The sequence below is a fragment of the Mycteria americana genome, chromosome 25 (genome assembly GCF_035582795.1).
Source record: "Mycteria americana isolate JAX WOST 10 ecotype Jacksonville Zoo and Gardens chromosome 25, USCA_MyAme_1.0, whole genome shotgun sequence".
Lineage (NCBI taxonomy): Eukaryota > Metazoa > Chordata > Aves > Ciconiiformes > Ciconiidae > Mycteria > Mycteria americana.
In genome coordinates, this window is record NC_134389.1 from 1,614,549 (window position 1) to 1,641,999 (window position 27,451).

At 50.9% G+C, this 27,451-nt stretch overlaps 3 protein-coding genes across 3 annotated transcripts in view; all 3 read right to left on the reverse strand.

The window, feature by feature from the left end:
- Nucleotides 1-314, reverse strand: part of S100A1 (S100 calcium binding protein A1) — a 42,084-nt gene extending 41,770 nt beyond the window's left edge. The window contains exon 1 of the mRNA XM_075524825.1: nt 310-314. The gene's annotated coding sequence lies outside the window, so the exon portion shown is untranslated. The remainder of the gene's footprint in view (nt 1-309) is intronic.
- Nucleotides 315-17,333: 17,019 nt separating this feature from the next.
- On the reverse strand, nt 17,334-17,975 carry LOC142420593 (uncharacterized). The gene has a single exon (XM_075524682.1). The coding sequence runs from the start codon at nt 17,973-17,975 to the stop codon at nt 17,334-17,336; it is 642 nt and encodes a 213-aa protein (XP_075380797.1).
- Nucleotides 17,976-20,747: 2,772 nt separating this feature from the next.
- Nucleotides 20,748-21,431, reverse strand: LOC142420814 (uncharacterized). The gene has a single exon (XM_075525081.1). The coding sequence runs from the start codon at nt 21,429-21,431 to the stop codon at nt 20,748-20,750; it is 684 nt and encodes a 227-aa protein (XP_075381196.1).
- Nucleotides 21,432-27,451: the final 6,020 nt, after the last annotated feature.

Here is a 27,451-nt window from a genome sequence, read left to right on the forward strand (position 1 = left end):
AGGGCTTGTTACACCCCCTTTCCAGGTGAGCAAACCTGGGGTCATTGACTTCTCTGAGACCACACAGAGAACTGGCCGAGAGCCAGGCGTCCTGCCCTGGCTGCCTCGCTGCAGCATCCCCGCAGCCCCTGTGCCTTGTTCTTTCCCTGGGAGCCCTGGGGCAGCTTGGCCCCGTGCATGGCTCGGTTTGCTCCATCGGGACTGAAATGCAGCCTGGCCCCGTGCACGGCTCGGTTTGCTCCATTGGGGTTGAAATGCAGCCTGGCCCCATGCACGGCTCGGTTTGCTCCATCAGGACTGAAATGCAACCTGGCCCCGTGCACGGCTCGGTTTGCTCCATCGGGACTGAAATGCAGCCTGGCCCCGTGCACGGCTCGGTTTGCTCCATCGGAACTGAAATGCAGCCTGGCCCCGTGCACGGCTCGGTTTGCTCCATCAGGACTGAAATGCAGCCTGGCCCCGTGCACGGCTCGGTTTGCTCCATTGGGGTTGAAATGCAGCCTGGCACTGAGGCCACGCTGCTGGGACTGGTGGTGACTGTCCCTGTGCCATCGAGACGTGTAGTAAGTGACTTTCCCACGGGAGGGAGCTCATAACCCCGTTGGCCGTGGTGACCTGGGGCTGGCGTCACAGGGTGTCCCCACACTGTCATCACTCTTGGCAACAGGCTGCCCTGTTCGGAAAGCAGCTCAGTGCTCTTTCTCCTTTCTCACAGAAGAAACCACAGCTCTGCTGCCATTGTCCAAGCTGGGCAAACATGAAGGCAGTCTGGGTGCAGTGGCAGCCCATACGAGACATGTGGGACAGCCTCAAAAATAAGATTAAAACCACCTTTTCTGCAGGAAGTTACTTTGCCTATGATATTTTCTAAGCTTCGGTATTGCAACGCCCCACAAACTCACAAATCACCTTGGTTGTAAAGGAAAAAAACCCCCTTTTTGGAGAAGCTAAGTGCAAACTTCCATATACGAAGAGAACTTCTGCTTAGCTTTTTTTTTTTGATCCAAGGAGATGTCTCCAGTGCAAACCCCTGCGCAAACCCTGGCGCTGCCCGCTCGGGTCCCTGAGCAATGCCTGCGGAGAGCAGAGCCGCATGCTGACCTACATACGTCTTTCCCAGGTGTGCTGGTAAACATCCTCCCAGGGGAAGGATAATGAGGGAGGCTCCCTGGGAAGCGCAGCAATGCGGAGAGGCAGCCAGAGAACAGGACTGACCGGAAGAAATCCTCACCCTCCACCCACTCCCCGGCAGCCTGCGAGGAGCTTGCACAGAGCTGCTCCCACCAGTCCGATCTGCGCCCGTTGGCTGGTTGATGCAGGCGAGCAGGGTGAGTCTCCACCGTTTCTTTTTGTACTTGAAATGAGCTTTTATGTTTTCAGGGTCATTTTGCAACCAGTCTTTCCCGGCAGGGCTTGGGGCAGCAGGGACTAAAGACACAAGCACAGCATCAGCTGCCCGGACTCCCTCCACCCAGCCCCGAGCACGGCAGGTGTGTAGACACGGCACTTCCCTTAGCTGCAAGAGCTGATTCATTCAACCCGACAAGTGCCCGAGATGGCTACAGGGAGCTTCGTCCTTTTAATTTAAGCAGGAAGTGGGAAAGTGGAGAAATGAAGGGAATGAAGGTGAAAGTGCCGAGAGCAGCCAGGGCAGTGGGCAGCCCAGCTTTCAGCATCCAGCAAAGGGAGGTTTCTTTTTACCTCTGGCAAAGAAATTTAGAAAGGCTGAAACCGAACCGAATGGTTTGAGTTATTGGATGGGAATGCAGGGGTTTTCCCGCAGGCAGAGCTGCCCCTGCCACCTTGCTGTGTCCTCAAGTTTTGCTCCTCTCCAGGGCTGCAGACATGTCTAAGCTCATTAAAGCCATCACTGACATGATGGAGAGTTACCAGGGCAATGCCAGGAAGGGGAAGAAATCCGAGCCGTTCAGTAGAAGTGAGTTCAAGAAGCTGATCCAGCAGGAGTTTGCTCCTGTCAAGGTAACTGTACGGGCTTGAGGGTGCAAAGATGGATGGGAAAGGTGCTGGGGTGACATTTAGGGGTGGCCAGGGGTGACGAGGGGTCCTGCAACACCCACCCCACATCCAGGGTTGGAACTGGATCTCTCCAATCTTTGATTTTCCTGGGGCTGAGCATCGCAGGCAATTTCCTTGGGTTTGTATTGCAAGACAGCAAAGCTCCTGTGCACCCCTCCTGGTCCTGCTGTCCCCGTTTTCGTGGAGGGAAGGGGAGGTCGAGGGTGAGGAAGGGGTGCCTGGTCCTGCTGTGCCTCCATTTCCTCCCCAGACAAACCCAGGTGTACCACCACGCTTTGAAACCTTAGCATTGGACTCTGTGCAACCTCCGCTGCCTGCTGTGACTATCCTTTTCGTCGCTTTGCCCTTGCAATAAGGGGACCCAGCCCTCGCCTTACCACCTTGCCCCTTTGGGAAGGTCTGATGGGCTCCTCTCCTCTCAGAGATCAGCCACCAGCAAGTACAGATACATCACCAGTCTGCCGGATTCGGATACTGAGCCCATGAACAAGAAGGAGAGGGGCTCTACCAAACCCTGCGTGTACTGAAGGGTGGCTGCTGCTGCTCCTGGGGCACAGAGACGAGGAGGTAAGGGAGAGCACAGGGAGCGCAGCAAGCAGACGAAGCTCCCGAACAGCATTTGCATTGCCTCATTAGGCAGGGACAGATCCTTCCTCGGGACCGGTGTCACCCCGAGGCAGTGCACGGCTCCCCACGTCTGCTTTACCCCTTGTGGTTGTCCCAGCAAGCCTGATCCATCGGGGAGGATGGGATGGAGCCAGGAGCTGAGCTCCAGCTCCATGGGGACCCGGAGGGTATTTAATGAGCTCTACTAACTCCAGTAAAATTGCACAAGCTTATCGGGCACGAGCTTAGTGCGGAGCAGAGGTATTGCAGGGCAGGCGGTGGGGAAATGGGCACTGGCAGGGAGGGATGCCAGCCTCAGCAGGGCTTTGGGGTGGCCGCGGGTGAACTCCCCCACAGGGTTTTCTTCTCTCTCTTGTAGGATCCCTGAATTGCCCCGTGGGCAAAGGACAGAGGCGTCAGCAACGTGTGGGCATGGTATGATGACACCTCCTGCCCTTTTGGGCTCTCTCTGCTCCTCTGGTGCAGGCAACACCTGCCCTTGCACCGCGGGCAGTGGAGGAGATGTGAAGGCTGTGCTCCGCTTCCACGTATTACCTCCATGAGGCAAAAATAACCCCGGCTCTCTCATTTTGTCCCTGTGCTCCACGGGTGTCTCTTTGGGGTGCTTTGCAAATGGAGCTTGAAGGGTGGGTGGGGTGGGTGGGGGCAGATTTGCTGTTTTCTTCTTGTAAACAGGACGGCAGAGCAAGGGCTGATGTATCAACCCCTTCCTCCACGAGCTCCTTTTGTTTTTAATGGGTAGAAAGTGAAAAATCACTAGTCAATAGGGCTGGAATGAGCCGTACAATTAGTTGACTCAGGCTGTACGGTAATAATGAATAAAGAGTGGCCATTCTTCAGGGAAAATTAAAGGTCTGTGGTTGGGAGTTCATCTCCAGCTCATTTGAAGTGAACGGCAAAATTCCCACGGGTTTGGGGGGGACCAGAAATGCACCTCGATGTCTATGAGGATGTTTCAGTCTAATAAATGCAGCTGGGGCAGCATGCTGGCTTTCTTTTCCATTAAAAAAAAGGGAAGCCTAGCCCTCACTTTTTTATTTTAGGAAAGCCTTTACCCATGTCTTTGCGTAATTCACCTGCACAGAGCTGTGCAAAGAAATACTACTGACAGTGAGTGGCCAGAGCATGAGGAAACAGGACTGCTTTCCTCAGCCGTGCTTGGTTAAAACATTGCTCCCGATATATAAACCAATAAAACAAGGCTATTTTAATAGCAAGGAAGGGATGGTAGAAACTCTGACTTTCACTGGAAAAAAATATTGCAGGTAATTATCAGGCCTGTGATATTTATAAGCCCGTCTGCAAGTTTCTGGAAAGTCAGGGGAAGACGTAGTTTCTGACAAGGATTGGCTTTATGATCACTTTACTGCATGGATGGGTGTTTTCTGCAGGATTTTATTCCTTTCCAGCTAATGAGTGCAGGATCCGGCCCTTCAGCTGTTACCTGTCGGAATGGGTTAATACATCAGCCGTCTTAACTATGATGTTTCTGCATTGTAAATATGCCAAAAGGAACTTTTTTGGGGCTTATTTTTCTCCTTCTTACATAAATGGTTGTAACACCATAAAAAAGCAATAAAAACGGTACAACACGATGCCTGCTTGATTTTCGTGAGCCAGCCGGTGATCACCAGTAGCCTCCCTGGGTAGGAGGTTGCCCAAACCTGTGTAAAAAAAACCTGTTGTGGTAGGGAAGTCCCAAGGGGACAGGGCAGGAATGCAAAGCCCCGGGGGCACCCAGGACCAGCACCGCACCCTGGGTCTAGGGCCCAGGCGGGACACGCTGTGGGATAGGGAGGTGTTTTTGTGCTTTCCCCATCACCTGGGATCCATAGGTCCCAGCTGGTGGACGAGGGCAGAGCTGGTGAGCGCTCAGGGATGATCCACACCGACCGGAGCTGCTCGCTGGAGCATCACGAGGGTTCAGAAAGAAACCAGCTCTGCACAAACGGCACGAATCCAGCTGCACCCCTATAGTGTGCACGGAAAATAAGGACGAGGAGTTTAAGGAAACGCCAACACAAGAGAGGTCTTGGGAACTTAATGCTTTATTGTCTCATGGGCACCTCGTGGGGCCAAAGCACAGCCTGGTGCGTCAGGCAGAGGCGGCAGGGAAGCGCAAGCGATGCCTCTTCCCCAGGGAGCAATGGTCCTGGAGGGCAGAGGAGAGGGTTTGCAGCCAGGCAGCCCCCGGGCTTGCAAAGCTCCGGGGAGGCTGGAGGGAGCTGGTCCATGCGTGGGCTTTGCTGCCGGAGCCAGGACGTGCGGGACACGCCATCACTTCAGCTTCTGCGAGGGCAGCTGGTGGACCTGCTGCTGCTGCTGCTGCTGCTGCTGCTGGCACTGGACCTGTGGCTTCCCGTGGCAGCCAGAGCCACCGCTGCTGTGACAGCCACCTCCACCGCCGGAGCTGTGACAGCCACCACCACCAGAGCTGTGGCAGCCGCCTTCACCGCCGCTGCTGTGACAGCCGCCGCCACCGCCGCTGCTGTGACAGCCGCCGCCGCTCCCGTGACAGCCGCCACTGCTCTGTCGGGTGTAGCGCTCCTGCCTGTGGCACTGGTCCTTGTCGTGGCGGGAGCACATTGTCGTGTGTCGGGGTGACCTGCGGGGAGAGAAGAGCTGTCAGCGGCTGCTGCGTGTCCCACCACCCTGATTGCCCCAGCGCCCCGATCCTGGGGTCCCCGTGCCTGCCCGCTTGCAAACCCACCCCCAGCACTGTTGTGCAGGATCCCAGGAGACCCCCCCAGGTCTGGAGCAGAGCCCTGCCTCCACCGATGGAGGATTTCATCAGCTGCGTACAGCAGCACGGCATGGCCCAGCCATGAGACAGGTCCTCACCTCCCTCCGTGCATCCCGCCGCCCTGTGAGCATCCCCGCGCCCCAGCAGCGGGGTTTGCATTAAACCCATGCTCCACATCCCTTGCTGGGAAACGAGTCCCCAGAGAAGGGTAATCCATCCGTGCTGCCAGACTTACCCAAGCTTGAGAGGAAAGCAAAAGGCGGGAATGAAGATCCCCCGGACAGGGGCAGTTTTATAGAGATCTCAGATCCCTTTCCCCGGAAATGAGACAGCTCTCTGTCATAGCGATCTATTAATCTAATACCCAATCCCCATCAAAACGCCCTCTGTTTACATCGCTCACCTGACTCATTTGTGAAGGGTATCATTCCTTTTTTATCTGTTTCCTGTGCCACATAAGTATCTAATTGCTAGCCTCACCTGCCCTTAATAGGAAAACCCGTGGGTGCCTGGGTTTCCAAAGGCTCGTCTGTTTGGGGTTTGTTTTGTTAAATTAAATCCAGGCATAATTATAACCCCCTCCCATGAGGCTCTGCTCTCAGAGCCCAATCCCTGCTATTGAGCTGGCACCAGATAAAGCCAGAAATAATCCTGGTAAAAAAAGAGTGGGATGTTGCTCTCTCTTCTCCCTTAGATGCCTGGTCCGAAAGCGCCGCCACGGCCACGGGGACAGCCGGGGGGGGAGGACGAAGTCCTTCTGGACTTCCTCTAGAGAAGGGTCTCAGGGCTTCAGCAGGGGTTTTCTAGCTCCCCTCCTTGACCTAAAGGGTGTGAATTCCCCCCAAAAGGCACCTGAGCAGCCAGAAGATGGTCTTGGGGACTGCTGAAAGCCTTGCAAGGCCTGCTATGTTCACGTACATCTGAGCAAGGTCCCTGAGTGCTTCGTTGACAAAGACTAGCTATTTCCATCCTCTTAATGACAAAGATCAGGAAGCGAAGGCTGAGGAATTAAAAGACTGGTGCTGCCTGCTTCATCGGTCCGTCTTCTGTAGCAAAGCTGGTGCTCCAGAGATGGCCCTTCTGCACAGTCCTGTCTGGGTTGAAAAGCTGCCCAGCACTTCATCACCCCCAAAAGTACATTGACCTCTAAAGGCCACAGCTCCTTATTTACAGGATAAAGGCAAGAAAAAATCTGAGACATAGAAGATAATGTTGGGAGCCACTCAAACAGACATGAAGATCCATCTTGTTGCCAAAGAGAAATGTTTTGGCAGCTCTCTGAGGGAGCAGGGGATAGCACCGGGGCTTGGACTGTTTGAAAGCCAATGTCTTTCCCAAGACACACGTCAACTAGTGCTATTTCGTTATGCTCTGCACCGCTAGTGGCACTGAAAATTAGCTCCTTCCTGCTTCTCCTGGAAGCTGCTGGGTGGGTCCTGTCTGGCTTCAGGCAAACACCCATTGGCAGGGGGTTGAGCTGGCGCTGGGGTCCCTGTGCCCTGCACGTGGCCCAGCTTGAGCAGAGGAGGATGTGGTGACGACGGGATGAAACCTCGCCCGGGGCTGCAGGTGCCTCCAGGGCATGAGCAGCTCATGTTGCTCACATCCGAAATTTTGGATACTTGAACTGTCCATCACGAGTGTCCCACCTGGTGGCAATGGCTGTCTGTCTTATCCGAGGGGTCAGCGATGGGGAGGATTGCAAAGCTTTCCTCCGGCCTCGCAGACCTGTGGCTCACTCAGCACGAAACGCAGCCGGCATTTACCGTGCTGACTGCCACTGATGTCATAAAATTTCATATAGAAACCGGTGGCTGCAACTGTAATTAGCAGAGGAACTGAGCAGACACCCACTTAGAGCTGTGTGTGCTGCAGGCAAAATCCATGTGGCTGTTGGAGCAAGTGCGTACACGCACAGAAGGGGCTGGTTCCTGTGCGGGCTGAGCGCCATGTCCACGGGGCTTCTTACTATTGCTGTGTGCATCCCTCCTACTACCCAAAATAAAAACCAGTGACTAAAATCTCAAGGGCAAATGCATTTCTGTGCGTGAGTCTTGTGCAATCTGTTTTTGTCTTTTCCGGAGGATATCAGTAGCAGTTGTGTCTTGCCTAGGTCAGGGGTGATGTTCTGCACGGGAGAGTTTAATGCTGATTTGCTTTTCAGGTGGTGATCTCATTCATTCAATGAGAAAGGACATATGAGTATTCTCAGTGTAACCGTGTACCAAGTTTCATAACGGCTGGTGTTTTTCTTGCAGTCCCCAGCCTCTCAGATGTCTTAGTTCGGCTTTCAGTTAAAAGCAGAAACCACATCAAAACAGACGCAGAGACGCCTCTGTCCTTTTTTATTGTGGTTACAGGGAAAAAAAATCTTTAAACAGGCAAAAACCTAAGAGGCAAAGGAAAGGAACCTCAAAACATAGGACTAGTAATCACTGCTAGGGTTTTCTTGGGATGAGTAGGGTTGGCAGCAGGGCATGGCTGCACTGCCCAGGTCCCCTCGCTCAGCCTTTGTGCGGGGCTGTAACACACCTGGACCAGGCTGCTCCCAGCTCCCAGCTGCAAAACCCCTTCCCTGGTTGCCTCCCTGCCTTTGCAGCAGCACTTCTGCCAGGTCCCGGCTGTGCAGGGAGATAGGTTTGGCTTCTTTCTCTGCCAGCTCTTTCCTTGACTCTTTGCATCCCCTAGTCCAGCTCATGGAGGCAGATATCTGCCGAGTTCTGCTGTCAGTGGGTGCATGACAAACTTCAGAAAACACAAGAAGTAAAGACTTCGCTGAATTCAATTGCACTGTTTTACGCAGCAGTTATCATTCTCTCTAAAATGCGACGTTAAAAGGTCTCCTTGTGCGCATGTGCTGAAGGGCTGGGTGCCTTCTCAGAGGCAACTTCCCCTGGTTAAGATATAAGACCTGCTAGTAACTGCATAGACCCTGTATTCCTCTACACCCAGCTGCACCCCTATAGTATGCGTGGAACATAAGGACGAGGAGTTTAAGGAAACGCCAACACAAGAGAGGTCTTGGGAACTTAATGCTTTATTGTCTCATGGGCACCTCGTGGGGCCAAAGCACAGCCTGGTGCGTCAGGCAGAGGCGGCAGGGAAGCGCAAGCGATGCCCCTTCCCCAGGGAGCAATGGTCCTGGAGGGCAGAGGAGAGGGTTTGCAGCCAGGCAGCCCCCGGGCTTGCAAAGCTCCGGGGAGGCTGGAGGGAGCTGGTCCATGCGTGGGCTTTGCTGCCGGAGCCAGGACGTGCGGGACACGCCATCACTTCAGCTTCTGCGAGGGCAGCTGGTGGACCTGCTGCTGCTGCTGCTGCTGCTGCTGCTGGCACTGGACCTGTGGCTTCCCGTGGCAGCCAGAGCCACCGCTGCTGTGACAGCCACCTCCACCGCCGGAGCTGTGACAGCCACCACCACCAGAGCTGTGGCAGCCGCCTTCACCGCCGCTGCTGTGACAGCCGCCGCCACCGCCGCTGCTGTGACAGCCGCCGCTCCCGTGACAGCCGCCACTGCTCTGTCGGGTGTAGCGCTCCTGCCTGTGGCACTGGTCCTTGTCGTGGCGGGAGCACATTGTCGTGTGTCGGGGTGACCTGCGGGGAGAGAAGAGCTGTCAGGGGCTTTCCTTTCCTGCTTCTGCTCTTCCAGGGAAGAGAAATCTGGAGGAACATTTGCCCGGTCTTGGCCAGATCCACAATCGTCTTTAAACCTTGCACCAGCTTCTTATACCACCTGCGGGATTGTCCCACCAAAGCCATAGACAAAGACGCTGGGAGCATCCAGAGCAGCCGGGCAGGTCGAGCACGGCTGGCTTTCCGAAGTGGAGCCATCTCAGTCCCAGAGGGAGCAGAGCAACACCCCAGAGCCTCCCTCCAAGTCCAAATCTCTCTGCTCTCTTTCGGCATCCCCTGCTCTCCCTCCTCACCCCACCTCCCTGGTCACGAGCACCCGCAGAGCAAGCCCCAACGCAGTCCAAGGCACGGGGCTCAGCCCGCTCCAAACCCATCCATCTCCCAGAGAGTTTTGAGTCCTGCGCCGAGCCCCAAAGCCCCGCAGCATCGCAGGTCTTACCTGAGATGCTCGTGCAGCGAAGGGTCGAGGAGGGAATGAAGCTTTCTGGGACAGGAGCACTTTTATACCCTCTCTGCGCACCGCATCTGGAAATGAAGCACCTCCCTGTCACAGAGATCTGCCTGATCATTTAATTTGTCAATGGCATTTTTTTTTTTTTTCCCCTCCCCACTCTTCGGGTTGCTTGCGTGACTCACCTCATCCACGCAGGGTATCGCCGCTTGTTATCGGTTGTCTTTCCTGTGCCGCAGAAATATTTAATTGCCAGCTCTACCTGTGCTTAGCTCCAGTGGGGGAGTAGTGTGGGTGGCCCCGGTTTCCACAGCTTTGCCAGTTTGGTTTTGGTGTTGATCACAGCTGGGGAGTGCTTTGAGTTTAGAGGGGGGAATAATGTCACCTACCTAAATCATACCAACCTTTTAAAAGGTCTTGGGTTGCCCTTGTCCTGCAAATGCCCATAAACCTAGAGATGTGCCTGTAAGTACCAATAACGCCTTTGGCGTGGTAGACAACTCTTCCTTAGCAGCAATTTGAGTGGTACCACTGTTGGCTCGTTTCTCTTAAAACCATCTGAAATATGGTGGAGTGGTGAAGAGAGAGAAAAAACCAATCCCTATAAAACCTTTTGTCCACGAAATGTTTCCTGCTGTTGCGAGAAGGACCAAAAGTATTTGGGATTCTTATTTTTGGAAGGCGGAAGACCTGCCCTAGGTAGTGATCCAGGATTAGCAAGGTACATAATTATGTGGTTAGCTTTCAGCCCATGAATAATGCCGGAGCGGCAGCGCCGTTGGTTTTTTTCCAGGTTGTGAGTGGCTTTGGCACTGCCATGTGGAGGAGAAGGGCTCACGTGGGGGCTGCCTTCGGTGACGCACAGTGGCCTGGGGTGGCTGCCGTGTTGTGGGGAGCTGGCAGACCCCGGGGACTTTCTCCAAACTTGTAGGAACATCCTTTTTTGGAGCACTTTTCCCTGCTCCCAAATTAGCTCGTAATTGGCCAACAAATCTGAGTGTTATTCGGACGGATGCACAGACCCACGCGAGCCTCCAGGCCAGGCCAGGTACCACGTTTGCAGTGAGGGCTAATCGCAAGCAATAGTTTGAGATAGTCCCTGTACCTTTCCTGTACCTCTGCTGTGTGGGCTAGGAAGTGCTTAGGACCACGGATCTTGTTTTGCCCTTTTCTGCCACTACTTGTGGAATACATTTCAGTAATTAAACAAGCAGCGAATAAAAACCTAAAATCAGTGTATCTAGCTGAACTAGGGAACTGCTACGATTTTGTCAGTGCAAAAGTGCTTGGAAAACACTGGCTGAAAAATATTTCACTTGCCCACAGAGATGCTCAAGCATTTGGTATTTTTGGTCCACCTCTCCTGCCTTTTATTTTTCTTTCTCCATGCTGATTAAGTTTTTATGCTATTCCCAGACGCTGACCACAGTGAGATGGAAGCTTAGCCCCATCCCGCCTTTGCTAATGCCGTTTGAGGGACCCGGCGTCCTTCGGGAAGCGGCTGGAAAACTAAAGCAGCTGCCAGGCACCAAGGTGCTTCTCCAGCCTCTTGTGAGCTCCTGCTTTGAACGCGGGTGCCTGAACCTTCGTTAAGGCACTGCAAGTCCTGAGCGGTTCCCGCAACCCGAAAAACATCTGACACGTTTGCTCTTACCAAAACACGGAGGACTTTTGGAAAGGCGGGCGGACAGGGCAGGGTTAATGAATCAGGTATGCAACCTAGATGCTTCTTTTGTATTGCTTAATTGCCATTATGAACTAGAACAGTGTCAGGGCAAACTGTACCCCGGTTCGATCACTTTTGTTTAATTGTGTTTTGTTCTGGCATCAGAAAAAATATGGTAAATACTCTCCGTGAAAAAAGACTCAAAGTAATTTTTGGCTCTCAACATCACACTGTATTCAGTTCCTCATGTTTTAATTGTTCTGAGTTTGTCAAAGAGCAGCAGCACCAAGCCAGCAGTCTTGGGCACCTCTAGATTTTGTGGCTGTCCACCTTAACATGCCTTGAAAATGGGGTTTGCAATGGGGGCCTAAGGCAAATGCCAGACTCGCACAACCAGCCTTTTCAAATGATTCCTATACCAAAAGCAGGCAGCCTGGTCAGGGGGTTAGCTGCTGTCTGCACCCTTTTCAGCAATGCCAGATATTTCTGATCATAGTGACACACTTGAGAATAATCTTATCGGGGCAACATCCATTTCATGAACGGCAATACCAGACCAATAAATTACACAATTCGTTTTAATTGCAGGCTGAGAAGAAATGTATCAGTTCGTTGTGTAACACTAGCATCTTGCAACGCCCCTGGCTTGACCCAGGGCTCTTGAAGTGCTGGGCAGAGGGTTTCTAGAAAGGCTTGCTGGGGAGTTTGTCGCAAGCACGTGGAGATACTTGCCCCGAGGATGGTGCCTTGGGGCCAGATGGCAAAAAAAGGGGTTTCCGTCCCATCGCGGGTGCCTTTGCCTATAGGACTTTTTCTGCCCCACGGTTGTGCCCAGAGCTGGCCCCGAGGCCTTGTGCAATGCAGCCCGTGGGGTCTTGGTGGGGGGTTTTGGGTCTTCAGCTCTGTGGGAAGGCAGTGAGGAGGAAAGCTGCCTGCACTGCAGAGGTCTGAGATGGCCTCCTAAAATGTCAGCGTTTAAAAATCTTTATCCTCTCTCTTTTCCTTTGGAGTCCATAGGGGAAAGTGTGGCAGTGCCTGCCCCTATAGCTGTGTCTAGGCAGGGTAACTTCTGGGCCATTAAAGAAGCACAAGGTCTCTTGTATCGTGATATGAAACACAAGGTGAAAGAAAAATCATGAACACAAAACTCTCATGAACTCCAAACTGTAATGGCTCATATATAGTTACAGACTGATACAGAGAAAAGCGCCAGCGTGAACATACACAGTTTATTTTAGCACCCACAGATAAGCTCATCAGAGGTACAGGACTCGCCAGGTGAGGGAGAGGAGACATTTTCTTTGGTGACTGCTAGGAGACATGTAAAGCTTTCTGAACTCAGCGCAAGATCAAGGACATGCATGTGTGTAACGTGCAGATCATGTCCTGATCACTTCATCTTTGAGGATACTTGATAAATTTGCTGCTGGCAATCCTGTGGCTGTCCATGGCAGCATGTCCCACTGCTCCCGTGGCATCCAGATCCACCACTGCTCCCATGGCATCCAGATCCACCATTGCTCCCATGGCATCCAGATCCACCACTGCTCCCGTGGCATCCAGATCCACCACTGCTCCCGTGGCATCCGGATCCTCTGTTCCCGTGGCAACCAGATCCACCACTGCTCCCATGGCATCCAGATCCACCGCTGCTCCTGTGGCACCCTTCACTGCTGTGGCATGAGGATCGTTCTTGCCGGTGGCACTGGTCTTTGTCGTGGCGGGAGCACATCTTTGCAGACCTGCTGGGAAGACTGTCATCTTTGAGTGGGTGCAAAGGCAAGAGACACCGTGATGTCTGTCAGCTAGCAGTAATAGATGTCTAGTTAGATGGGATTATCTATCAAGAATAAATTCTCATTGTAAGCCAGGTTCTTGAAGAAGAGAGAAAAATTAGCAATGCACGTCTGCCCGTAGTGGTCCCTGACCTGTACAGAGGACTCTGTGCTATCTTCCCTTGAGCAAGTCTTTCCTTTCTCTTCTATGTTTAGCAAATATATAAGATAGGAATTAAAGCACTTAGTGACTAGCGAGAAGTGGTGGCCAGACGGAGTTCAGAGCTAGACCTGAAGAGTTCCGTCCTCAGCTGTCTGAAAGAGTAAGTTTTAAGTTTTCCTAGTTGCTTTCTATTATTTATGTATAGACACGGATGGAGAAGACAACCTAGGCAGAAGGACTGAGCAACTGTGACCAGAGACAGTCGCAGAGATGTGTAAGAGAAGTGGTCAAGACTTCAGGATCAGGACAAAGCTGGTGATCATTAAAAATGCAAAAGTTTGATCAAGCTGGACTTACTGTGTTCGGCAGGAATTCGAGAGGAGACGTGAAGCTGAGACACTAAGGAGAAGTGGTGTGCAAGATCTTTTATAGGGTGCCCAGTGTTTTTCCTCCGGAAACGAGATGAGCTCCCACTGGAGGGACTTGATTGTTCACCACCCTGAGCACTTTGCTAATTGGAGAGTTTTTACACTGCTGTTTTGACTCATGGTATTATGAGCAGATCAATATCCCGCCTTTGGGATCGCCATTCCTCTAGTTACTCCATAAAAATGTTAATTGCCCACCACGCCTGGTGTGGTTCACGTGCAGGGATGGGGAGGTTTCTGGATGGTCTTGCTGCCTTTGACTAAAGCATTTACCTACTTCTTGTGCCTAATACAAAGCAGCCGTGAGCCCAAGTCGTCAATGCAAAAATGTTAGTGGATGGGAAGGTGGGATAGTGGGGTGGGCTGGTGGACTGGGTTGCAAAGGGATCCAGAAAATAAAAGGGGCTTGAAAGAGAACAGATAAGGCCATGGTGGTGTGTAGGAAAAATGAGTGCGTTCGGGCAGCTTGGGAAAAAAATCTAGGTTGTGAGTGGGCGAAGGAGACAAAGGGAATTAAGGATGCAGGTATGAGCACGTGATGGGGCGGCAGAAGGCGAGCACAGAGCCTGGGGCTGGTCTATGTGGGGGGTGCCCTGAAAACAAGGAGTGTGAGCATCCTCCCCTGAGCCCTGGGGACCAGCGTTGGCCGTCCACCTCCGCTGGGGCGATGGGGCTTGGCCCTGGTGGGTTACAAAAGGAGTCGAGTGACCTCTGGGCTCTAAAGCTGTCACTGAGGTTTGGGTTTGGGGTTTAGAGGTGGGAGATGGCGACGTGAGACTTTGAAGCAAACTTCTGCTGGACGTGTCTGGTTGGAATGATGGGGATGGGAGAACACAGGCGGTGGGACATGGCTGGGGAGTAGCATCAAAGAGAAACCTATTTCTGAGTAAAAGAAGTGTTGCAATATTTCAAGTCAGTCCTTTCTTTGCTCAAAGAGAGACTTTTAACCCAAACAGAAGGAATTTACAACCCCATAGGAGACAGAGAGCATCCAGGCAGGAGGCTCAGGAGGACAAAAGATCTCCAACAGTGTCCTGTTCCCATGCTACTTTTTCCAAATATCTGCTACTAGTTACCTCTATTACACTTCGACTGGAGAAAAAAGCAGGGAGGAAAGTGTTGTGACTCTTTGAGCTCTTTCCTCCCTCTGTGCCTCTGTCCTCGTGTACATTGGGGAGGGCATCGGGATCCGCACCTCTGTTGATCCAACGCTCTGCTTTGGGGAGAAAAGTGTCTTTCTGCCTGCAGAGCGCACCAGGCCTGATCTCATCCAGGACTCTAGAGGCCACTGTAATATTAATAATAGCACAGATCAAATTAAAATAAAATACAGAGTCAAGGAGATTGATTGTAACGATGGAGCTGAATCACTCGAACGAATTGATACATGAGGAAATCAGAACATGTCTGGGGATATTTCACAAACGTTGGTAGAATGAAAATTCTTGTGAAACTATTATTCACGATTCACTAATTACACCCCAGATCATGTGGATGGTGACAAACATGTTTATCATTTCTCTCGGCAATAGAGACATCCACCTGAGCATGGCCTGGTGGGGAGGATGCTCATGCGCGTTGGAGACCTGGACCATGGACAGGACAGGACCGTATTGACCCTACAGCTGGTCTCTGAGACCCACATATCTCCTGCAAAGCTCCTAGTCTTTGGGAGAGGCTTCCCTGTGTCCCTTCATCCTATTCCGAGTGGATGGCGTTTTTTTTCTTTGGGTAATTTGTTGGTTTTACGGAAGGAATTGCCTTTGCAGTTGTCCTAATATAAGTCTCAGGAGATGGTTTGTTCCCCGGTTTGGATCATGGTTTCTGAGTGGCTTATACGTGGACATGACTCTTCCATATGCCAGTTACTGGTTTTCTATTTATGAAGGAGATAAATGAAGCACAGAAAAAACCCAAGATCTTAGAAGGATCTGGGGGACACCCCAGGTACAAGTTCAAACCCCCAAATCCCTGAGAAGTGATTTAAACAAAAAGAAGATCTCTCTTTTGTTTCAGACAGGGATTGCTCGTGTGAAATCCCTCTCATTAGAGGTTAGACAAATATATGTCAAAATAGCTTAAGCAGAGCAACTCCTGCCCGGGGGTGTGGGAAGTGGTCCTGAGGTCTCCTCCAGCCCTCTATTCCACAGCCCAGCAAGCTTCAGAGGGGATTTGAAAGTGGGTTTGGATGCCTTTGCCACAGCCCTTTGATAGTTTTGCTGGCACCTTTCTTTCCACAGAGGTCCCCGAGGCTTGCACAAGTGGCGTGGCATGCACTGGGGTCGCTGAGCCATTGCAGTCCACCGCGCAGCCCGTGGGGTGGGCATTTGGGCTGCCCCAGGGCTGGGCCACCTCACCGAGCCGTGCTTGGGATGGGAACCCTGTGCTCTGTAATGCACGTTGGCATCAGCCTCTGCACACGCGCAAGGAAGAGGTTGGCAAGGAAGGCTCGCCACAGTGCCAGGGCAGAGCATGTCGGCAGCCCCCGTGTGTCCACCTATAAAACCTCCGTCCCAGGAAGGTGCACCCTGTGCCTGTTTTTACTTCTTTTCTGCATCCAGATCGTGCTGCAGGAGAAATCTCCACCATTAATGTTGTGAAGTGGCTAATTCTGCAATGAGTCACATCCTGCAGGCTGCGCCAGGCAGGACGCCAGGAGATGGAGACGATGGAGGCTCTCGTTTGGGCTGGGTGAGGTGCAAGGAAGGACATGATGCTGTAAGTCACTGACTCCAGATCCCTGCTTTGCTGCAACAATCCTCCCAAGGTGATCCGTTTTCTAACCTTACAAGGATTCCTCTTCTAACCTTAAATCTTACAAGGAGTTTGGGGCCTTTCGCTCCATTAGAGAGAGCAGGTCCAGCCAAATTGCCCCCCTGATGTCTACAAACCCATTTCTAATTTCCATTTGACATGTATTTCTGGTTAGATGATGCCCATTTCTCCCTGGGTCAAACTCTTCAGCTCTGATGGTCTCACCCCTCCTCGGTCTTTCCCAACAACTCTCAGCTGTCAGAGTGGCACCGAGCATCACTGAGCACCGGCTGCTGAAGACAGGTAGGTCCTGCAGGAGCTGCCTCACTTGGCGTGAGACAAGATCTGTCATGATTGGGATCTCTGAAGGTCTAACGGACCACGGACCAGAGCATTGCTCTTCCACCAGCTTCGGCATCCCCTCTTGCTCTGCACTAGCTGTGCCATTCCTATTCCTGAATCCTCTTCCTGACTTTTTTCCCAGGGCTTATTTTGGAGGCTTCTGATACAAGTCAAACTGCACTCATTGCCTCGTCAGTGAATGAAATTATGTGCTCGGCAGACCCTTGCATTCTTACCTCTCTGATGAAATGTGTGGGTTTTTTACATTAGTATATTAGTATTTAATTGCTGGGTTGCATAAAGAGTCTGTGATGAAAACTGTTAGTTTCTTCTCAGTGAGGAAGTTGTCTGGAGTAGGAATAAAAAGACACCAGGTTGAATCAACCAGGAACCTCGATGTGAAGGTGAACGGGGGTGCTGCAAACACCAGCTTTGGCCACAAGAAGGAACAGAAGCAATTCAAAAGGATGAAGAGGAAACCACTGATGCAAGGGGGTTATGAACCATAATTTTTTATTGCCTCCACGTCTGCTGTGAAATAAGGAGGTGAATAACACGTAATATTTCACAGGGACAGTGGGTTACACCTTCAAAGCATGTTACAAGCAAAATGACAGGAAGAGTGGAGATCTGTGAGCAGCACTGGACATGCTGACCATCAAGGCAACGTTGCAAGAGTGAGAAGTTTCTCTCATTCATCCCCACTCCTCATGTCCTCTACTTTATCTTCTGGGCTGACACCTTACAGACCTGCTTTTGCTGCTGGCTTGGGATGCACTTTGCCACGGGCGCGCAGCCTTGCTGCACCGGAGGGGGACAGGTCTGCACCGGGCAGCACTGCGGGATGCACTGCGTTGGCTTGCTGTAGCGTGGCTTCCCCCCCTGGTACACTGATCCGTGGCACGTCTCGGAGCAGACCGACCTTCCGTAGCTGTGGCATCCCCCCGATGACCCATAGCTGTATGTGGGTCTCCTTACACAGCTCGAACCACCTCCGTGGCATGAACCTGAAGACCTGTGGCACGTCTCGGAGCAGACTGACCTCCCGTAGCTGTGGCATCCTCCCGATGACCCATAGCTGTATGTGGGTCTCCTGACACAGCTTGAGCCCCTGCCCCCGTGGCACGAATCACCTGCAGCATAGCCGTGGCATCTCTCGGAGCAGACTGGCTGCCGGTAGCCGTAATGCCGGTAGTTGTGCCCTCTCATGCCTTCAACGCCTTCGCCGTCGCACCCTGAGGAGCAGGTGTTGTAGCCGTAGCGGAAGGGTGTGCGCCGGGTGTCCAGCCAGGACCCCGAGGGATCATACCAGGTTGAGTTCAAGTTGAAGTATGATTCTCTTCCAGAAGAGTATATCATGTTTGAATTGTAGGGAAAAACCTGAAAAACACACAGCCAGATTGCATTTCCACCTCCTCTGTTTTCATTTAATTGCCCGTAAAACTGCTTTAGTGAGCCATTCATAGGTCTACCTGACTTATCCTGAAAGCCTGGATCTAAAGAAAATTCTTGCAGCTGCCCAATACTGGTCATATTATGTCCAAACCCTCTTTCTGACCTCACCCTTGGCTTTTTTCTCCTCCAAGAACAGAAACAACCATAAGGCAATGCAGCACATAGCGGCATTGCTGTAAATCCCACACCCAAGTCCCCCCATAGCTTCTTTCTTGGCTTAGCCCACCGTCCTCTAGCCCTTGTGTGTAGAGCATGGTCTGAAGGACAGTGCAAGCAGGTCCGTGACCTCCTGAATCCAGACACCCATTCAAAAATGAACCCAGTTGCTCCAGGATGTGTCTTACCCAATTCACGAGGGAAGACAGATGCTGACCAGGAGAGCGGATTATGAGAGGCAAAGGGACGGAGGCCTTTTATATGGTTCCAAGTCTTCCCCTTGTTAATGAAACATGCTGCAGGAACGACGACTAAATTATTTATTGACAAAACATCTCCTCCATTTGGATGCTGTTCCCAGTGCTTGGCATGTTCTGCTTGACTCATGATTTCTGATAAGTATCTCTTAATTACAATGTAGTTACCGAGTGGTGCACATAAAGGACTCACATCGTTTAATCCACACATCGACTATGTGAGGCAGGTAATAAAGCACTTATTCACCATCTCCAGAGGACCGAGACACTGAGTGGAGGCTGATAGGTGACCTATGAGTCAGGAGCCCTGATGTACACAGTGCTAATGTCCCGGCCTTCCCCTTCTGCTACCCATGAGGAGCATTTCCAGGTGCCTGAAGCACAAACAGATGATTGGGAAGAGGCAGATCAGAGTCACCAAAAGCAAATCGTGCTGATGGGTTTCGGTGATGAAGGGGCTGGCTCTGTGGATGGTGGAGTGCGATGGATGGTGCTACCTCAGCTTTTGCAAAGCTTTTGGCACAGTCGCCCACGGCAGCCTTGTAGTTAAACTGGTGGAGGCATGGACATGGTGGGTGAAAAACTGGCTGATACTGGTGCTGGTGCTGTTTAACATCTTCATTAACGCCCTGGATAATGGGGTGGGCTTGGCAAATCTACAGGTGGCACCGAATTGGGGTGAGAGGCTGAAACTGCTGGAGGATGGGACCTGGGCAGGCTGGAGAAATGGTCCTGCAGCTGGGATGGACTAACTGGGATGGGAGGGCTAGGGTCTCTGGTGAAAAGCAGCTCGGAAAAAAAGATGGACCAAAGCTGACCTGGAAGCGCTGGCGTGAGGGCTCAGCTGGCCCGTGGCCCGTGGGCTCTGAGTCAGCCCTTCGGGCACCGCGCCAGGACAGTGCCTGGGAACTGGCTTCAGTGAGAAGAGGCTGGGAAGAAAATAGCTAATAAAATAAGGGATTTCTGAAGTTAAAGTTCATACGTAAGTGGTTTTTCATTTGGTTAAAATTAGACATGAGAAAAATAAATTGTTGCGGTTTTCTGTGTTAGGAAAACAAGAACGAATTTCTTTTTTTCTTTCTGGTTTTCCTTGGTGGTTGCTAGCGGCTGTGAGGACACGCTTGGGCTATGTTTAGGCAATACAAACAAGCAACAATATATATTTTAATGCACCTAGTGGCAGGCTTTTCTGGCAAAGTGAGAGAAACAGCCCATTGCCAGTTTGCCTGCAAGAGCCAGGCAGTGGGGAGCTGCGGGGGAAGACCCTGGCCTGCATCTTCCTGCACCGAGTGAAAAGGCATTCCTGGCACGCACAGACACACCTCACGTGCTGGGGCACACACTTATTATCATGATTAACATTTATATGAGGGATGGCGTCCCGGTGCAGTGTTACTATCCGGCTAACGAAGGTGATGGCACACATTACGGAGCAAACTGTAAACCCTAGATCACTAGATGGACCATAGTGAAGTCCACCCGTTGGTCCTACTGTGCGTAACCACAGCAAGAGGACATTTTACAGCATGCAGATGGAGTTCAGCCTGGGGAAACTGCTACAGCCGGAGCTGAAATCCTCATGTGTGAACTCTAATTTTGATTTTAATTTTACGAGTTTCCTTGTGAGGATTTTAATGACTTTTAACATCTTCTCATTGTAATGTTGGTGATATTTTTGAGGGTGAAAAAAAAAGGAACAAAATGTCAACTAAATTTTTTCAACTTTATTCTTGAGTACACAGGGAGAAAAAAAAATTGCAGGAGTCCTTGATGCTCCTGCAGTCACAGTGTGTACTTTTTTCCCAGTACAGTCCTGTCTCTGTTTTCGAACAACCTTGAAATCACAGTCTGCTGAACCCATGGGAGAGGGTGAATCCGTGGCAGGCTGTTTCCCCGTTGTTGCTCAGGGTCTTTCTGTTTGATTTCTCCATCCCCAGGCTGGTCACCTTCTCAGGAGAGGGGAGAAACGGCTGCTCTACGCTGAGGAAGAATAAAGTGGGGTTTGGATGATTAAAGCCTATTCCCTGGCAGGGGGGGACCCTGGGAATTTAAAGTTTCAGTGCTGGGGTCAAGCAGGGGACTGCGGACCCCGAATCCAGTGCGCAAAGAGCAGTAACGAGCCATCAGCCACGGCGGCATTGCATCGTGACGAAAGCGGAGGTGGGAGCACCGGCAGTTTGGGCGAAGAGCGAAGCATCTCCCATGCTGAGCGGCGTGCGGGCACGTGCTGGGGAGGGGTCCCAGCGCCTTGCTGGCCCCGTGCTCATTTCTTCTGCAGACAGGGTGGCAAGAGAGGGACCTGCTTTTGCTGCTGCTCGCTGGGATGCAGTGGCAGGGGCATGGCAGCTGGGCAGCAGTGCTGGACGGGTGGCTGGCGGCACGGGACGCAGGGGCAGCGATGCTGCAGTGGCCGGGGCGTGGTGGCGGGGCAGCAGTGCTGGACGGGTGGGCGGCAGCACGGGATGCAGGGGCAGCGATGCTGCAGTGGCCGGGGATGCAGTATCACAGGGGGACAGGAATCCTCCACGGGGCACTGCTCCTCTCGCCGCCTGGGCTTGCTGCAGCAACCCGGCTCCTCACAGCGCAGGGGTGGGCGGTACTGCTGCAGTGGCCGGCGATGGATTTTCACGGCTGGGGGGCAGACGGGCTGCACATGGCTCACCTCCACCCGCCGGCGGGGCTTGCCGAAATTGCAGCTTTGCTGTGGCGGGCAGCAGCTCCGGGGTGGGCACGGCTCCATGGGCTGGCAGCCCTGTGGCTCGCTCTGGCAGGACCCCTCAATGTCGCGGCTGAGGCTGCCAGGGTCATGGCAAGGGGACAGGTCCGTGGCACGCACGGGGCTTTCGTGGCAGCACCCCGTGGAACCGTGCCACGTCCAGCCCTTCTCGCCACAGACCGAGCCATCATGGCACAAGTCCTGGTCGCTGTCGCCTTTACAGTAGTGCATCCTGTGGCAGAGATGGCCAAGCCCTTGGGAATAAACAGTCTGGGAAAAAGAAAAAAAACCACCAACTTCTTTTTTTTTTTTGCTGTTTCTATGAAAAAAAATGAGGAATCCGAGACAGCTGAGAGAATCCAACTCACCCTGTGACTGGTGACGGAGGGAGTCTGAGTCCTGAGGACAGCGCTGGGGCTGAAAGCTTTTATATGCGGCTGAGCTCTCTTGGAAATGAGGCATGTCATGGGAATTAATAGCTGAGCAATGAGTGCCACTTCTGTATGTATATTTTTTTTCTGGCACTTGCTATTGGATTAATCAGCTGCAATTAGCATCTCCCTTGATGTAATGTCAGCTTAGCTCTTTGCATATGCAGTGGCTATTATCTAATTAGTTCTCCCATCGGTCATGTTTGAATACGCTATTACCTAATGTTAGTCAGATGGGATCCTGGGATAAGGATACCTGGAATACCGTGATGCTGAGTGATGTGTCCAAAAGGAGTCTCTCGTGGCAGTGGGAAAACCATAAAAAGGCCCAGGAGTTCTGGGGTCCAGCCCCATGTCCAGGTGCCCAATGGCTCACGCCTTGAAACGGGCACATGGCAATGGTTTTTCACAGGGCTGAAAGAAAATGGAGAAAAATCTATCATTGAAAACAAGCAGGCTTCCTGCCAAAATAAAAAGCAAATTAAAAAAAAAAGGAAAAATTGGAAAAACAGTGAAATTCTGGTTTTAGTAGAGAAGTGATTGATTTTTCAACTCTATTTCAGCTTAACACCACCTTCACCAATCTTAAACCAAGAATTGTTTTGTTTGTGGCGTGCTCCACGGAGCTGGGGTTTTTCCCCGAAGTGCTCCCTGGGTGTTTTACCCACAGCTGGAAATGCAGCCCGACGCTCAGCAGAGATGAGACGATTTTACTGCCTCTTCATGCCTCTCGCTCCGCGCTTTGTGCCATGGTACCATGGTCTGCGGCTGGAAGTGCCCTGTGATGGAACAGGGGCCATACTCAGTTCTCATTTCTACTTGAATATAATTAGAAGTGGGAAAACCTCTTTTTATCATGCTAACTTCGTGAAACTGTGGTTTTATTTTGTAAAGCTGGACTCCAAGTGAACTTTTGTTTATCATGTATAAAAAATTCTGAATTCTGGATTAGCAAGATTCAGAAAAAACATCATTTAAAACATATATTTTAATGCTTCTGTTCTTTAAAAACAGACATCAGGTTTTAATTAACAACATTTTCCTGATATGATGACCTTTCTTCATGGAGTACCCTAGCACTGAAGTTGCAGAAAGCATCTAAAAAAGCATGGAGAGTACAATTAGTTCTTTAAAAACTGCAATTTCTGCCAAACAATCTTCTTCTGCCAAACCATCTTCTGACACTGAAAATGTTATCAATCAGTAGGGATTTTTTTTTCTTTCACAAGCTTCCATCTGAGAAATCTTCGGCTTTTGATTTGTTAGTGGAAAGTTGAAATTTTCTGTGAGAAAACACGGGAGGTTTTCCAGCTGGCTTTGCGGATGGGGCTGCAGGTTGGACCTTGTTTGTCAGAGAAGGTCTGTGGTATCTGGACACGGTGCTTATCACCTTCCAGAGCACAGGGGAACCTGACAGCTGGAGAGACGGTGAGGGAATCAAGGGTGACATCAGGACCATGATGAACGGCAGATGTTGTTGCCCTGTGCGTGGTATGGATGACTGGAAGACGTCAACTCTGAATACAGGATCCCTATGGACACCAGCACGCCAGGGCGCAGGGGTGGACTACGTCAGGCTGTTGATGAGACGTATTTCCCCCTATTTAAACGAATTAATTCCCTTCCAAGTGAGGAGCACCTTGGTCAAGTGAGTGGGTACAACACCGAAAGCCCTTTTATGCGCTGCAAATCTGGAACAAGGATGTCACAGAGGAGTCCTGACCTCATGAACTAACAATTTCAGGCTTTGTCAAGCACCACATCCACCTTTCTGACATTTCTGCTTTGACTCATTTTCTGTATAGCTGCTCCACTTTGCATTTCTGTGGACGGTCAAGGCATTTTTTAAGTACCAGCGAAGTATCTCTCACAACAGCCCCAGGCTGTCAGTGCAAAAGGCATTTCCATGCACTCACTCCATGGCAGAGCCTCTGTAAGAGATGCTCAGAGGTTTGTCTAGTGGCGTTTGGGTTTGAATCACCTGGAAAAACATGTGCAGAATTCAGGGGTGTGACTCCAGGGCGCGTGCCTGGACCTGATGACTTTGCTGCTGCTGAGATAATTTATTCTTTAGCTACAGGAAAAATGTAATTGCCTTGCAGGAAGCCACGGGACTTGCATGTAAGGACAGAAAAGACCTTGGTATCTGTTAATGGCCAAGGATTTTAGATTTAGAACTCTTTATGGCAGTCCCAGGATTATGCTGGTTTTGGATTTTTTTCATGTTAGAAGAGACGTTTTGGAGTAATTTCCCTTCCTGAGGATTTTACAAATCATGAAGTAAAAATATGTCATTTCTGAATCTCATCTCTTAAAATTTGCCACATTTTAATAGAATTCCGGATGAAATGAGATAGTGTTTCTGAATCCTTCAGGCTAGACTTATATCTCCACATCTTTCAATGACTCTCTCCCACCCTGCACCATGCAGACCATGCTTGCTGCTCTACTTAATCTTATTGACAAGATCTCAAGCCTTTTAGGAAGCCTGCCTTAAAGCTCAGCAAATTCACTGGAAAGATCGCCATTAACAAAAAAGACCTTTAGCTCTGGCTTTAGGACCATACAGATGCTTCGATTGCAGACTGTGTATCTTCAAAATCATAAGCAGGGGAAAGATAACATGAGACTGCATGGCCAAGAGGATACTCTTGTAGCTTAGATAATGCACTGACACTAGCAAGCACTATTTTTCCCCAGGTGAGACTGACCCAAGAAGTTTACTGCATATGCTGGGGTGCTGTCATCAGTAGCATGACAAATAGTTGCAAAATTCATTATATTCAGAAACTAAGCAAATTCTAAAAAAGTCCCAGACCAGAGCTATAGTTTAAAAGACAAAGATAAATGAATAAACATATACCAGAAGTTTGCAGTGTCATAACTTACACATTTTATTGTCTTTCGTGACTAACTGGAGATTAAAGCAAGAAAAGGGAGTATGATACATCAACAGCATTAAACATCCCACACACCAAGAGGAAAATGAACAGCAGGGCTAGTGCGTACAAAGGAAAATCACACTGATCAGTGGGTAGCGACTTCAAAGTGCACTACAAGCATTTGGTGATTAAAGGCAGACAAAGAAGAGAGATGATCTACAGTCTCTAAGCAAACGAGGAAGAGCGTTCAGGGCCGTATCCATATCCATATCCAACACCAAGTGAGCCAGGAGGGAAGCAGCAGGCAGCACAGCCCTGCCTGCCCTTTGCCCAGTGGGTTTAGTTGCCACAGCAGCTGTTGTTGCAGCAGCCTCTGTTACTGTTCATGGAGTAGCAGCAGGTCTGCATGGGCATGCAGCAGGTGGTGGGGCAGCAGTACTGCATGGGCGAGCAGCACATCGGCGTCTTGCAGCACTTGGGGCTGCTGTAGCAGCACACGGAGTAGTTGTTATTTCCACCGCAGCATCCACAACCTCCGTTGGGCATGTTGTTGGTAGTAGTGTAGGCAAAGCTGGAAGGAACAGAGAGAGTCTGTCTGTGACTGGGAGCAGGATATTTGGAAATACAGAATTAATTCAAAGCTCTGTTTATGCTAAATTTGGAGATTCAAGGACCTGCAACCGACTGCTGTCTTGTTTGTAGTAAATCCTGCTCATAACTCTTCTCTCTGTCTTTTTCCTGCAATGTAGATGCTCACCTACGGATACCAGGGCATCCCTAATGTCTTAGCAAGAATCACACAGCACAGTGCACATAGTCCTTGGTCCGGGCCCTCCTGAAACGTTCTTGGTCCCCTTGCTCCTCGTGGCCCTGCTGATACTCCTGTAGCCTCTCCATCCTTTAATGTGTCCAGCTCATCCCCCTAATTCCTAGTACCCAGTTCATAAAAGCCCAACTTCAGCCAAAGTCCCAGTCCAGATACCTGGTTATATTTGGATACTGTTATAAGATATCCATAGCATTTTTCTTTTATGAAAAGGAAGGAAGATTTAGATGTTCTCACTTACCCTGTTGAAGAGTGAGGAGAGGTGAAGGGAGAAGATGAGCGAATGAAGTGAGCTGGGCCAGGAGATCTTTTATAGTCCTAGACACCTTCCTCCTGGAAGTGAGACAGCCATTGACCATTTGAAGTTCCCTGTTTACTAACCCAAACCCATACTTTTTAGCTATACGTGTCCGCTGGTATTTACTCTTTGCCTTATTATTTGTGATCACTACCTTTGTTTTGCCTCATAATTGTTTAGCCTGCAGATAATCAAAGGGCTTCTATGAATACTAATGAATTTGTCCTCTCTGCAGCCTTGCAAGGGAGCGAAAAAATGCGTCCTTGTATCTGTTTGACAAATGCAGACAGTGACTGCCACAGATGCTAAGGGACTTACTCAGCAGCAGCTGGTGCTGAATCAGTGTAAGAGGCGAAACTGAATCCCTGGGTCGCGTCTTTCGGGCACGTGATGGGCTGTTTCATCGGACTGGTGTTTGAAACAAATATTTGGAAAATTTCATGAAAATAGGTATGTTTGTTCCCGGTCACAGGACGTGCACGTGAGGAGGGAGCAAGAGGACCACGTGTTTGGGATGTGTCGGGAGTCATGCTGGCTCCTGGGTCTCAGTCACCTGCACATGACTTCATGCAAGATCATCTTGCCCTCATGCATGCTAAGAGCATCTTTACGATGCCAAAGCCATCTTTGTCTTTTGGCTTGCCTAAACTTTTGCAAATCCTCCAATCCGGAGGGTTTAAGTTTGCATGTGGGCATTACTAACACAAGAGTCCTTCAGTTCCTGCTCTGCTTTGCTGGGACTGCTTTCCTAGAAACATTTTTGAAAACTCTGAATTGAATATTCACTTCAGAATATTCTGCATTTTAATTAAAAAGTTAAGGGGCAGCTCTGCCTGTGCAAGCAACAATACAAGGAGCCATGGCTCTGGGACTGGGCATGATGCATTGCAAGTCAACACGTCCCTCCTGCAACCTCCCCTTGCATCCAGCTGAAATCCCCTTGTGTGCTGGACCAAGGCACCAAGCAGGACCACCCCTGCCCAGCTCCTCAGCAGGGAGGGAGGGGGATTTAGAGTTGGAGGTTGTGCAGGACTCTGTAGGTGTTGGAAGTGGTAAATGAAGGAGCCCAGCATGGACTGAGAGGGTGAGAGGAAGATGAAGGTGGAAGAGATATGACAAGCACAGAAAATTGGTCCTAACTGGGGTCATGGAGCTAGGTGGGAAGCAGGGGCTCAGAAGTGATGCAGGAAGAGACATTGTTGAGGTGGAGCCATTTTCTGGGAGGGAGAGAAGAAGGGAGGAAGGTCAAGGTAAGGCAGAGCCTTGGGCAACTGGGCCGGGGTGGATGAATGCTTGTGTAATGCCAGCCACTGCATCCAATGCACTTTGCTGTGGGGCTGAATGCTGGCAGGAACACAGGGTATTTGGAAGGAATTTTTTCCATGGCCTAAAATTGCAGCTTTCATTTGAAGACCTCACCACATTATCCCGAGAGGAGTGCTGCCTAATGAGAGGATGGTGGAGCCTGCCTGGCGAGTTCCCTGCCTGCTGCCTGCCTGACATCCTCCGGGATCCCTGGCGTGCTCTGGAGAGGGTTGCTCCTAGATGACCTGCTACCAGCCCCGAGGATGCTAGCAGGGGCCTTGGTTTGCTTTCTGCACAGTGCAAGGGGGAGCACATTGCGATTTTAGTGCTCCTTTGCCCCTGGAGTAAATGCAGCCAGCTCCTTTCCAGACTTTCCTGGAATGAGAGTAATTCCTTGAGCGAAATGCTGGAGAAGCAACACATGTAATTGCAACTTCTCCAGACAAGGTAGAAGAACATGCATGGCATTTCCTTTCTAGCAGGTCCCCTCTGGGGAGGCATACACTTGG